Here is a 13,597-nt window from a genome sequence, read left to right as displayed (position 1 = left end):
CAAAAGTTTGCTTTGAGTATTTGAGATCTTTCGTGTTGGTTCAGTACGTTCGTTCTGGTAGCCCTACATTGCAGCAAATAAGGTAGAGCGCATTCGGATTTGTATGTGTGGGAGATGCTTAATGGAGAGAGGCGTTTACAAAAAATATTTGTTTTGTGTCTTCTGAGGCTGAGAATGAATACCTTTTTCGACTTACGAATGTTCAGATAAGCACCTTTTTTGACTAAAATATGCAAACGATTGTATGACCAGGGGTGATAATTAATTGAAGGAAACTGGAAATTTTCCTTGTCAAATAATGATCAAAATACTTAAAAAGAAGCCATACTGATGCTTTTTTCATAAAAATATGAATTGTTATTGTTAAAACAATTCATGCGTTGAACTTATTGCTGCAGTTATTCTAAGGTGTTTTCCAAACGTTCAAGAGGAAGTTAAAAAATGTTTGATCAAAGAACACCAACTTTGAATCAAAGAAAACTGAGAGCAAAAAATACGTTATCACAATTAACGTTTCAATCAGAACCATGCAACTTAAAACGTCAGTTATTTACCCATTTTCTTGATGATTGTATTTTCCCTAGTTATGCAGTAACGAATATCATTGGCAAAAGTTGTCTTTACCCTTTTTCCTTACTGGACCAATTTGCTGTCCAATTTTGACAATTGCTCCCAATATGCTCTTATAAATTTCTTTCTTGTATTAAGATATTTAAAAAAGGGCGCCGGGGAGATCACAAATTGATGAATTCACTCGCGATATATTATCCCAAAATTTTGCTGTGAATTTCGCGAGTGACAAGATTGACTAGAATTCACGGAAACAGAATTTATCCGAAATGTCTACAGTGACAATTAAAAACAGCGGCATTTTGCCAAAAGTCCAAACATTCGCGAAATTTAAATCTCACAAAATTTTGTTTTTTTGTTGTTTCTTAAAAATAGATGGACTTAACGAATGTTGGAGTTAACATCCCGTCAACATTTTGCAAGGTTCTGAATTTCTTTTGAAATTCTAGTTCTTCCAACTAATTTAAAAAAGTTTCGAAGCTGCAAGCTTTCCCCAAACAACGTCAAGCATTTACATACTTTTTAGTATATAAAACTTCGAAGGTAATTTTCTTTATGACCATTAATCACAATCTTTTGATTTTCTCTTTCCTGTGTTAAAAGTTCGAGTTTTTTAAAGTAATCAGTTAACCGGCGTTTAAGTAAACGAAAGTTAACGGTACCTGGCATATAAGATTTTAAAGTATTCTCCTTAACATAAATTGAACAAACAAAATTGTCGAACTAACAGCATAGAATTTACAATTACAAAGTTAGTGTGATATAACTAAGAAAAGTGTTTTTTTAAAGTGCTAAAAACATGATAATTAACATTCTTTTGAAACACTTCCAATATATTATCGCCATGATAAAAGAATAATTATATTAGATGTGTTCAGTTAGCTGATTTCCCATTTTGTGATATTGAAAGCACAAATCAGACTGTTGTATAAAGTTTTTTTAATAAACATTCCAAGTCATGTAAAATCTGTATATTTGATGAACCTGCTACACAAGTTACGCGTCTATACAAACGTATAAAATATATGATATGATTAGTTGTTGCATTCTTAAACCAATGGAAGAAATGAGAGAATGGTAATATTTCCTAACTCATAAAATAGTTCATTGTGCTGAATTCTTACGTTAAAACATTCTTTCTGCCTTATCTTAAAATATTTTAACCCTAGAAAAAGCGGTATATTGCTTATATAATGTATAAAGCTTTTGTAGAATTCCATTTTTTACGTTTTCGTTAGACATGGATTTGTGTTCAGCACATCTACAGATACTGCTACAACAAGACAAAGTATTTGCTCAATACTTTAATGAATACCTATCACTGCCTGTAGGTCAATTTTTTCGTTTTTCTATTATACCAAGCGTCTCTGTGTTACTTGAAATCTCAAATTTTTTCAATTTTCAATTTTATTATTTGTGTATATTATGTTTTATCACATATTTGATGTATCGGACACTCTGGTTAGATTAACAAGAGATATATATTTTCAAGAAATATATGCAGTTAATCTTCAATTTACTGACAAATCTTTGCAATTCTTCTTTAATTTTTTCAGTTTAACATGCGAAAAGTAGCTATTTTTAAAAAAGGTTAGCTAAAGTAGCGGTTGCTTTCTTGGTAAAGCAGCAACCTGACCAAGTTTGGTTTGAATAGAATAATTTTTTTTAACAGCATTGAAAATTGTTTGAACTTGCACTGGATAATTTACTCAAAATTAATCCAAGCAACTCTATTCTCCATTTCAGATTTTGCTGCTAAGGGCAATAATTTCGGCCTAAAAAAATGCTACTTCCAGGCATTTCATGTATGAGACCTGTTGTTTTATCTTTCTGTGTCTTTTTTGGTTACTTACGAAAGGGAAAAGACGTTTCTGTCTTTCAAGTCAATGTTCTTAGGAATTTCTTGTTATATTACCCAGCAAAGACATTGATGAATATTTACTTCTGTCAAAATTGCAAGCACCTACCGTACTTGATCTAGATACGAAATGAGTGGAGTGTTTCTGTTTTGAAATATGGATGGTTCATGTTAACATAAAGCTCTTTTTTAGCTACCTTTTATTCTTCATACGTTTTTTTATTACAATACGTATCACTTTTAGATTTTCAAAAAGCAGTTGCACTGGGATAAAGTTAAAGACGTTTTTTGCTTCAAGACTGGCTTAACAGACAAAGCTGCCAATGATTTTCAAACCAACTATCTTCCAGAATGGATTGAACATCACAGACTTCCACATTTTATGAATAGTTTGGTTTATAGAGAATATAAATTGTATTTAGCTCTGACTCAAAGGTTCTTGCCAAATGCTTCATCAAAAAGCGGTTCGAGCCTTTCGACAGCCAAGCGTAAGTCTGTCAACTTTAACTTTGACGTCAGCCACAAAGACAGACCATCGACAACGAAATTTTCCCTCCCACCTGTTGCCAAAATAACTCAACTGACTCGAAGTAATACGTTTCCAGAATTTGACAAAAAGTTTTACGATTTTTACGACGACCTTAGTGAACCTGGACGTGAAAGTGTTCTGGAGTTTCGTAACAGCAGAGATGATGAATCCATAATCGCTGCGATTGAGCGTGTATCGACAGGGAGTTTAAATTTGTTAAACAGCTTAATTGATACATATTTGTCAAATGTAAGTACAGCTTTTTTGCTTTATATAGTTTAAATACTTTATACTGGTACTTTATACCAAGTTCCCCTAGTGGCTAACAATCCATTTGGTGACATTAAAGAAAAATATCGAAATATCTTGCGAAAGTTAAATTAAGATATTTTACTCTTAAAATTATGTTTTAAGAAGATATAAGTTAATATGAACTTGGTCTCTGTTATTCAGATTCTACAAATGAAACGATTTATCGCATTTCTTCGTCAACATTTGCTAGCTGAACATCTCCTTACAATATGGATAGAGATCGAGTTATTTAAAACATTACGACTGTTGGATGAAACACAACTTTCTTGTGTGTCTGGAAACTCATTGAAGCAAATTAGAATCAGAATATTAAGGTTAATGTTTGTATTACCTCGAAAGGTTTTTACCTTAATGCAAAAAAAGTCGGTTAATCTGAAGGCCGTTTAGTTGACTTTTGTCGTAGCACTGACCTTACAAGAATCACTCTGTTCTGCAATACCTGTTTTGTTTTGTTTTGTTAATAAAAATATGTTCCATACGAAATAAAAAAAGGTGGATACACAACTACATAATTGATGCACCTTAAACATCGTTTTATCATTTATAGTCTCTATTTTCAACATTTAATATATTGTGATCTGATAGCATTTACGATCTATTTCTTAGATTCTTACAAGAAAGGTTTTGTCAACAATTAACTGGTGAGGCCAAGGTTGGTGTATGCAATGTTTATATGTTATGTTCATATCAATGTATCCATTTATTATTTCGTTAAATTTTTATGCTTGATTCGGACATTTATAAGAAACATTTAGCTGTGTAAATGAATATAGAACGATATTTTGTACAGCAAATCTCTTGTATTGCAAATTGCATTTGCAGATTATTATGAATTTGTTGCATTGGAAATTACTTTTTTTTAATAAAACAGCTTCAGTTGTTGAGTGGAGGGCAAGATAATGATGCGGCATTAATTTTGTTGTTACAAGCTCAAAGTGATGTCCTAGATCGCCTGCAGAAGTATTGGCTACCAAGATATCTTCTGCATCTAAATATTTCCAAAAACAAGTATAATATTTTTAACTACTTGAATCTACCTGCATTCTGTCTCTGCGTGATTTTATAGCCGTGTTACGAAATGCAATAAATAAAAGACGGACGAACCCGTGGATTTATCTACGGACTAACGACTAGTCTGTGCCATTATTTTGACTCGCGCAGTTTTGGTTTTTCTCGGAAGAACTAATTCTCGTTGATATCCTGTATAGTAAAAAAAAGCAATGCCAATTATGGCTAGTGTTGTTTTCTTCTGGGATCACATTTAAAGAAAAGCAATTATTTTTGTTGTAATTCATGAGAAATTCTTTATGCGCACGAATTTACTCAAATGTTTTTTAAGACAATTCTTAAGTTTCAATAATCAATAAAAACACTTGGTTAAAAAACAATTTATTTTCACGAAGATTTTCGTAATCTATGTTACTAGTCTGTGCCATTATTTTGACTACTTATTTTTGGCTGTAGACTTACACAATTCTTAAGTTCTCTGGAAAATTATTTGTTTTCTGACTTCATTTTCTTTAAAATGATTCTAGCTTTTTCTCAATTTACTGACTTAAACGGATCTTTGTTTGAAAACAAGGTCTCTTAGTATTAAGTCCTAAATTAAGAAGGTTTTGCTTGAAAAAAGAATAATCACCGATAAATATTTGCTACCATTAATTATATTCTGAGAGTCTTAGCTGTTGTTATTATTTTCGCTGGAATGTAGCTACCTACAATCATTCCTTTATAGCAATGAAACTCTTCAATATTCTCAAGACCAAATACCTGTGCAATTATCAGAACAGATGTTTCCATCAATATCATTGGCGAAGTCATTGCCGGTGCTTGATGACATGAAACCAAAAGAAGTTAATGCTCACACTATCCAGTATGGTGCAAATAGAAAAACTCCTGATGACATAAGGTATTGTAGAAGGTGTTGACATATATAAAACATGAAAAAGTAAAAAAAAAGAAAGGAAAATAAGAGTTAAAATAAACAATTTATTCTCCAGGAATCTGTACACCGTCTCAGGAGTTGGAATTTGGTGAATTTTCATCATTTTCAATGTCAAGACGATAAATAAATTTAACGCTTATTAGATAACAGGAGGTCAGAAATAAAATGGGACAATTTTTTTTCTTCTTTCAAATATAGTTTGGAGCTTTTTTATGCATTTAAGTAAGTGGACGTTTTTTAATCTAAAGTTCATGTTTTTTATTGCAGTAATAAAACTTTGTATTAACGAACAATACCTCGTATTTCAATCTTCATACATTTTATTAGTAACGATATGGAGTTGTTGGAAGCCTTAGCTGCAGAGAGAGATGCGGGTAGTCCTTTCTCCTGTTGGATTGCCAGGTATGTTTTCATATTAGTGTTCTGGATAAAATCACGTCACAGTGTTTTTGCAAAGTTTGTGACAAATCTGAAATATCAGTAAAAATGCCAAAATATCTTTTGATGAGGTTAAAAAACATTTATTTTTTTCTACTCAGCAATGGAAAGTTAGACAATTTTTTTCATTAAAAAACATAGGGAAATAGCCTAGTTTTTTTTTTCATTTGTAGTTGCCATGATGCTGCGTTTTCGTGGTTATCCTTATGGCTGGATGTCAATGACTATGTGAAGTATTTATATCATTCAGAAGACAGATTCTTGCGCCTATCTAACCTATGGAAATTATATCACAAACATTTTAGTCCAGGTAAGTTATGTTGTTAGTGGTGAATGGCCGCTATTAGAGCCAAGGAATAGTGAAACGTGTTCTTATTAGTTGTACCTTTCCTCCAAGGTTGATTTGGGGAATTTCAACTGACGAAAAAGTATAAAAGAGAAATGGTTGTTTTAAGAGAAAAATATAAACACTAGTGATAAAACCGTCAATATGAAGCCAGTCATCTCAAACGACTTTACAATAACTTCTTCGTTGTTGTTTCTAAGATTCATTTAAAGAATCAAACATTTTGACGTTAAAATAAAATGATATTATAAAAGGTTAATTATGGAATCCCTAGACTATGGCAAGAATAAATTCCATTACACACTTGAATTTTGGCGGACAAATCATCGACGGTCTTTTTCGTCGAAATTCTTTCCCGCCAAAATTTTTCTCTGTCGAATTTTTTCCCGCTGAAAATTTTTTCTTTAATGTACTGTGTATACCTGTACTTGTTTGGCTGCTAAAAACAAACGTTATTCCAGAAAATCAACTGATCAGTTTCAAAAGTGGATGCTTTCATTTTTTTGTAAGTGGGATACTGTGCTAATATAAATTGCAGTAGAATTTTAAAACAGGCTACTCGTCTCAAAAATTTCTTGTTTAGAAAGTGCGATTTCTAGTGCTGTTGGTACAGAAAGACTCCATTCTCAAATATCGTCGATAAAGAATATCACAGAATCAAAAGTTACAAATTTATTCTCTAAAACTCAGGTGTAATTTTATAGTCGGTGAATAACTTGTGCCATACGTTTTTTTTATAACAAATTTTGAGAGAATTAATTTTTCGCGAATTTAGCGAGTTTTTGTCAATTGTGCAGAAACTTTGTGTGTGAAATTCGCGAAGATTAATTCTCGTAAACTTTGATTACTTTTTTTAATTTTTAGAAACTAATTTTTTTACTTCGATATACTATCACTATATATAACAGATATGCGAACTTCAATTTCAGTCTTTATTTTATGCTTCCACATAGCTCTTGAAAACCGTAAAAAATGAGAGATAAGGTAATTAAATTCTTTTTTTGGGAAATTCCCGAAAAATAAGGACTTAATAATAACTTAATAACTGCGAAACTCGGTAAAAATTATTATAGCAAGTGTAAAGCTAAAATCTTGTCAGATTTGAATATTACTCTATGCAACTTCTTGGAGATGGAGATGTAACCATTCATATATGTTTGTCCAGCATATAACCTAATTAACCTAATTTTTTCAGAACATTGCATTGCAAAAGTTGAAACCATATTGGTTGAAATACTGTGAAGACGATGAACTCAGCCTGCAACTGTATGTATGACTTACCATCACATCCCCAATCTCGTTGATGGTAGATTATAAGTTGTAATTACTTTTCAATTTTTAGCATGAACAGAAGATCGCATGATAGAGAATCAGTATATCGACAAACTCCTTCAGAACGCGCTTTCTACGTATCGACAGCAGAATCTAGATTTTTAACTTCAAGGTGGACACAAAGGTAAATCTGTGTCATCTATTAATAACCGTAATCTGTCATTAACCGCGAATAATAAGGAGCAGGGTTTCTTTCCATCAAGTATACAAGGCTTCTACAAAATAACAGAAGAGAGCAAATCCTAAAAATTCAAATTTAAACTGTTGATGTGCGCTTTTAAATCAATTTTACGACTAGAGGTGATAATAACAAGGCAAAAATAACAAAAACAAGAATGATTAAAGTAGGGTCGTTTAATGGCTTGGAAACGACAGACAAACTTACGTATGTCACGGTAGATGTAAACAAACGCATATGTTTCTACAACCTGTACATATTTAGTCAACTACGTATCGAGCATAGGTTCAACGGAAACCACTTTTGATAAAAATGCGACTGGAAGTTAAACGACGATTTTCCAGTTGTATTCCCTCTTGACATGCCCTTCTGAATAAGAAGTTATAAAGTGTTTAATTTTAACTCGATGATTTATTTGCCTGACATAAAAATTTTTTTAGACATCCTGGATCATCAGAATCACAAAGACGAAGTCGTCTCCATACAGCAATTGCTTTGGCTGAACGCAGTGATTTGAAACGATTTTATAGAACTTCACGTGCAAGATATCGTGCTTCGAACAAGCAAGACAACCAATCAGAAGAGGATGAAAGCGAAAGTGAAAGTGATGATGATATAACCGAGAATAATGACAATGATTTCTTGGAATTTGTTGAAAATGTTGGGTAAGTTTCTGAGACCCAACTGTACATGCATCTGCAGAATGTGTTTCAATTTTTTTCGACATAAATCGGCTTATAAGCTCCTTTTTGAGTGTAAAAGACTTTGAGAGTAGACTTCGATTTTAACCTGCCGTTAGTAATAACAATTTGACCTCTAATAAAAAGGCGGTCCTTTATCTCCTTTTATGTTTTCCTTTTAGAATGATGTCAAAGTTTAAAGAATTTGTACAGAATGAAGAAGGTAGAGGTCTCACGAATGACTTGCTTATGTTCTTGGAAATAGAAGCATACTTTTCCATAGGATTTGGTAAATCAAGTCAAAAACAACAGAATGCCATGGCGATATATGAAAACTTCTTCGATCAGACATCCAGAAGGTAAAAATTTGGGTTTTTTTTCTTCACTCCGAGAGAAAAACATTTCGCATGTTGGCATTTGGAAATTTTTTAGAGGATTTGAATCAATGACTTTTTCCCCCCTCCATCGAGTTAAACCAACATTACGATCCAAAACGTATTTTTGCGCCTACCAGTTTTAGATTTTTAACAGGAGTTAAATTTGGAGGAAAAAAGAATCGAAAAACTCTTTACGCGAAAGTATATTTTTTTCTCAACCAGCAACCGCTATAGTCAAAAACTTAAAGGCGTTAATTTTACAAGCATTAAATTTCGCAAAGTTTAGTATCCGCGCTAAATTTTGGAAAGATAAAGATTTTAGACAAGGCTCTTTTTGCGTCCACAGTATACCTATTACCTTTGTCCACTCGCAAGAATTACTGCTTGAGATAAATCCAACAAAGTTGAAATATTCTTTTAAAAAGTGTGTATTTCTTTCAGAGCAGCACATCTACCAATCACGTTTATTGATCATGCTACAAAAAACAGACCCAACTCTGCAATGCTACGAGAAGCACAACAATGTGTTTTACCAGACTTGAATCACTGCTTTGAAACATTTTTGGAGGTACGGAATGGCGGTTAAATATTTTCTTTATAAGAGGATTACATCTTGTGAAAATCTCGATAAAAACTTAAATGTCTTTTTCGACTTTTACCATTATAACATTTTTGAAATCATATACATTGCAGTGACGTATTTTTTTAGCCTGACATAATTTTTTTTAATTGACAATGATTGTATAAATAATATAAAGCACTGTAACTTTTCCCCTTCATCTACCTCGTCCACTCGTTATCAAGACCGCGTTACATGACCTAATGAAATATAAAATTTTCTTTTTAATGTTCTTAAGACAATTTTTAAAATGAAAAAATGTAAATTCGCGAAATCAAATTTATTTTCCAGGTATTTGTTTCTTAAATATAATGGCACTTCTTAGAAGTCATATTTGAGAACCAAATATAAATGACCGTTTTTTAAAAAATGGCCCAATATTGTCCCAAGAGTGTCCCAATAATCGCAAAAACAACTGAACTTTTTTTTTAAATTTTTACATGAAGATATGCATATGAACATAGTTAATTTTACAAATAAACAAAACATCTAAAGGCAAAGCCGAAATATACTACAAGTTAACAAAAAACGTTTTGTTTTGAAATACTTTTAACTGCGACTATATAATATAAAGCAATATAGGACTCCGAAGCAGGCACTCCTCTATGATCGACAACCGACTGGGAAGAGAGAAGCCCGCACACCACAGCTTTTAGGCTACCTTTTACGTTACTTTTAGAAAACAAACATGCTAGTTACATCATCAAGTGGAAACAGTAGCCAAGTCGCATCCAGAGTTAGTATGGCGAGAAATACAAAACAAATGAATGGTTATACTTCTGATGTTGATAAGAGAGATGCTTCACAATTTTTGCAGGTGGAAGGTGGAAGAAAAAAACGGAGAAGAAAGCGCAAGGTAATTCTTTGATTTAAACTTAGGAAATCTTGGAAAATTAAGTAAAGTTAGAATACCCTATGAATTTTGCAGACTTTACCGAGGGATTAAATTCAAAGACAACTGTAATCTAATGCACAATATTACTTTAGGGTATTATCATGATGTTTCTAAATTTCTTAAAACCACTTGAGGAATAAACTTCGGATATGTTGATTGATATGTAATCAAGTTATTGATTCTTCTCACGTAAATAAGAGAAGGGTATTGTATGTTCTTTAGGGTAGTGGAAGAGCCGTAGTAACAAAAGAAGATCATCAAAGATTTATCAGTGTGCTATCCTCTAATTCTAAACACTCTGGCTTGATTGAGAAATTTCGGAGATATTTACTATCTTGTGGAGGTGGTGGATTTTCAAGATTAGAAAAAGATTTGTTATTCTGCGTCGAAGTTATGAAGTTCAAGGTATGTCATTTCTCTTATCTTTGTTTTGTCTGCTCAAAATGTATAACTAACATAAAAAAAACTTAATTTTTTCATTCTTAAATAAATATTTTAGTCAGCTCATTTTATCTTGATTTTTTTATGAAATTAAACATTAGTAAAAATTCTTTATTTTCATTGTGTGAACACATCTTTCCTATGCTATGCTCTCCATCATTTCATTGCTTGAATTGATTTTTGTTTGTATCGCTAAAGAGAGAACACAAGAAATTATTCTATCCCAATCAATATTTGCCATAATACGCAAGAACGAATTTTCGCAGAGGAGTGTGAGTGACAGTTAAAGTAGCTACCTTGTCCTCGCGAATGACAATAATGATATCACCAATAAGTTCCTTAGCGAAATCAAACTCTTCAATGAAGTGACGAAACACCTTTTTTCTTCTTTTTAGGAACTCTACAGCTACATGGATGAGGTATGTTGTCGTTATTTCAATGCTTAAAGGACAGCTTTCAAAAAAAGTTTTAACCACTTTGTATAATGTAAAAAAAATTTTCTTAAATTTTATTTTCTAAACATACTAGAGAAGATCTATTTTCTTTTCTCACCTCTTTTACTGCAGTTTGCTTTGAAGAGGAAAGTGGAGGTTATCGTTGATGTGTTTTTGGACTCGGCGTCACCACCCTGGCTACAGGTATGTAGATTGATTGTTACTTAAAAATAATATTCAATTCCTGAAATTCGTTAAGTAGTAGTTATCGCACAATGCTGAGAGAAAACGCAAAAGAATACACAAGCTATGAACATTTACGTTCATTCATATTGGGGCATTTGTGTAGAAAATTTTAGTAAAAAACTTAAATAAAAAATGCACTTGTTTCTCGGTAGAAAATAAATATACAGAAACACAGCATTTAATATTTTGTTGATCCAAATCTCCCTAGGTTGATGTGTCACCAGACATTGCATCAAAAATTTCGCAGAAATGTCAACACGTCCACTCTATAAAGCGCAACTTACCTCGAGATTTTAAAGATAGGAACATGTTTGACGAGGCTCAACACATGGTGATGGAGGAACTGCTGCCATTTTGGAGCGGTTTTTTAAGAATCAACAACCCAGATGATGTGAACGAACTAAAAGGTAAAACAATAGTTCTTAAAGTGGTAGTAACTTTGTTCAAACCGTGTAAAGCTAACATATATAAAGCGGTATTTCTTGGTCACCAGAGAATATCTTTGTTGAAAATAACCACCATAAAGCGGTCGATGCAACTTCTTTTTATAGTCACTACAACTATATATTCCTTAGGGTTAGGGTTAATTTACTCTCTTTCCCTTCACCCTTTATGTAATAATTACAATTCTTAATCTGTCTTTGGTTGACCATTTTCTGTCTTAAAGGTTTAGAACAAACGGCTCCAAAGCCGATACTTTTAGTGGACAAAAATGTTTTTACAAGTTATAGTAGCCTGTTAAAAATATTTGTTAGTATGCATAATTGATGCAGCGCTTTCGAAAAAAAATCATTCTCAATAACATACCAACAACAACAAAAATAATGCTATCAGAAGGAACTTTACAGCACAGTACAACCTCGTCCCCAGGGCATGTTAGGCTTTTTACATTTGGACTGCCTGTTCAGGCCGTCCAAATATAAAATGCCTAACAAGCCCTGGGACGAGGTTGAGCACAGTACTATTAAACTAAATTTAGAGGATCAAAAATATATCACCAAGAGGATGTCTTTCTTTCTAGAAACAAAGTGGGAAAAGAGGCAACATCGCTTGTACCAAGAATTTCTAAAATTTACACCGAAAACGCAGACAGTTCAAGTGACACCTAGCGCACTAAATCAAGATTGTTCCAAAACTCAACTAACTTTTTCATTAGCAAAAGGCTATACATGGAAGGTACGTTTGTTGGGAGGTGCACTTTGCTTGAAGTGGAGTAAAATCTTTTGTCACAGTAAATGATCATCGTGTTCATCAAAGTTTTACTACGCTGCCAAGCCTTGTTTTACACCGACCATATATAATAATAGCACATGCGCAGTAGTATAAGCTTGGCTTCAGCTTGGCTTCAGCTTCGCTTTAGTCTGGTTTCACACCGCCAGTTGAATTTCACTTCTGCTAATTAGGCTTTGTGAAATCCAGACAGAAATAAGTTTCACTTCAAACAACAGACTACAGTTTCATCCGAAGTGATAAAATTTCGCTTCAGAGGCAAAAACTTTCACGAAGACACAGCCTCAAAATGCTTCAAGTATACGTGTGCGTTTCTTTTTTTAGGAATCCAAATCACGAAAGAAAGCAGATGTTAATAAAACAGAGAGAGAGGCTCAAAGTGACAGTAAAGAAATGTCGGTAGCGTAACCTGTTGTTTACTGTCCGCGCAACAAGACTTTGACAACGTAATGTTGGATTCAGGGACAGTGAGAATGAAGATGGTGTTTTCAGTGGGTGGTCAAGTTATTGGCATCGTTTTGAACATTTTAATCGAAGGGCAATTAAGACTAGCATATTATCTTCAGTTAAAGTTAATGTGTAAATAATGTATAAAATAATCAAAATCTACGTGCAATCTCGCATTATCAATTTTCGTTTGTTAATGTTTAGAACTGATCTTTAAACTACTTAACCGATTAATTACATATTTCTTAAATTCTAGAATATATCACATCTTTTAAAATTTTTAACTTTTCGACTTTCTTACAGAAACATTATCAGGAAAGAAGAAATAAATAACTTTCACACAGTTTAAATTGCATATACATATGCTGTACGACCTAATGAAAGTCATTTCGAGTCTGCGTCGATGTAGAGATATCCCCACAACTACTACCCGTTGATTAGCGTCAACTCTGAGGGCTCCAGAGATCTAAAAATATGTCATATGCCATCGACACATAATCAAGAAAAAAATGACAATATATCGAACGTGTTTTGGAAATTTAGCCTGCCATTGTGACACCACTCGTCGTCGGAACAAACAGCGGTATCTGAATTAAATGCCGGAAGTTAATAGGCCATGGGCTCGACTTTCACCAACCTTGTCCCCAGGGATTTTATATGCTTATTATATAGTATCCACGTCAGAATATCGGCTGCAAAGCCCCTGGAACAAGATTGAAC

The 13,597-nt window shown here is 32.9% G+C and overlaps 1 protein-coding gene across 1 annotated transcript; it reads left to right on the top strand.

The window, feature by feature from the left end:
- Positions 1 to 1,475: 1,475 nt before the first annotated feature.
- Positions 1,476 to 13,498, top strand: LOC130641725 (uncharacterized). Its single transcript, XM_057448662.1, has 22 exons — positions 1,476 to 1,647; positions 1,809 to 1,897; positions 2,673 to 3,206; positions 3,411 to 3,583; positions 3,876 to 3,921; positions 4,141 to 4,277; positions 5,005 to 5,178; positions 5,542 to 5,616; positions 5,826 to 5,962; positions 6,582 to 6,688; positions 7,194 to 7,264; positions 7,341 to 7,454; positions 7,949 to 8,173; positions 8,371 to 8,547; positions 9,007 to 9,133; positions 9,864 to 10,040; positions 10,302 to 10,484; positions 10,916 to 10,939; positions 11,087 to 11,158; positions 11,409 to 11,607; positions 12,222 to 12,376; positions 12,755 to 13,498. Exons 2-22 carry the CDS (start codon positions 1,811 to 1,813, stop codon positions 12,836 to 12,838), a joined length of 3,078 nt encoding a protein of 1,025 aa, XP_057304645.1. The 5' UTR covers positions 1,476 to 1,647; positions 1,809 to 1,810; the 3' UTR covers positions 12,839 to 13,498.
- Positions 13,499 to 13,597: the final 99 nt, after the last annotated feature.

The sequence above is a fragment of the Hydractinia symbiolongicarpus genome, chromosome 4, assembly GCF_029227915.1.
Source record: "Hydractinia symbiolongicarpus strain clone_291-10 chromosome 4, HSymV2.1, whole genome shotgun sequence".
Taxonomy (NCBI): Eukaryota; Metazoa; Cnidaria; class Hydrozoa; order Anthoathecata; family Hydractiniidae; genus Hydractinia; species Hydractinia symbiolongicarpus.
This window is presented reverse-complemented; position numbering and strand designations above follow the sequence as displayed.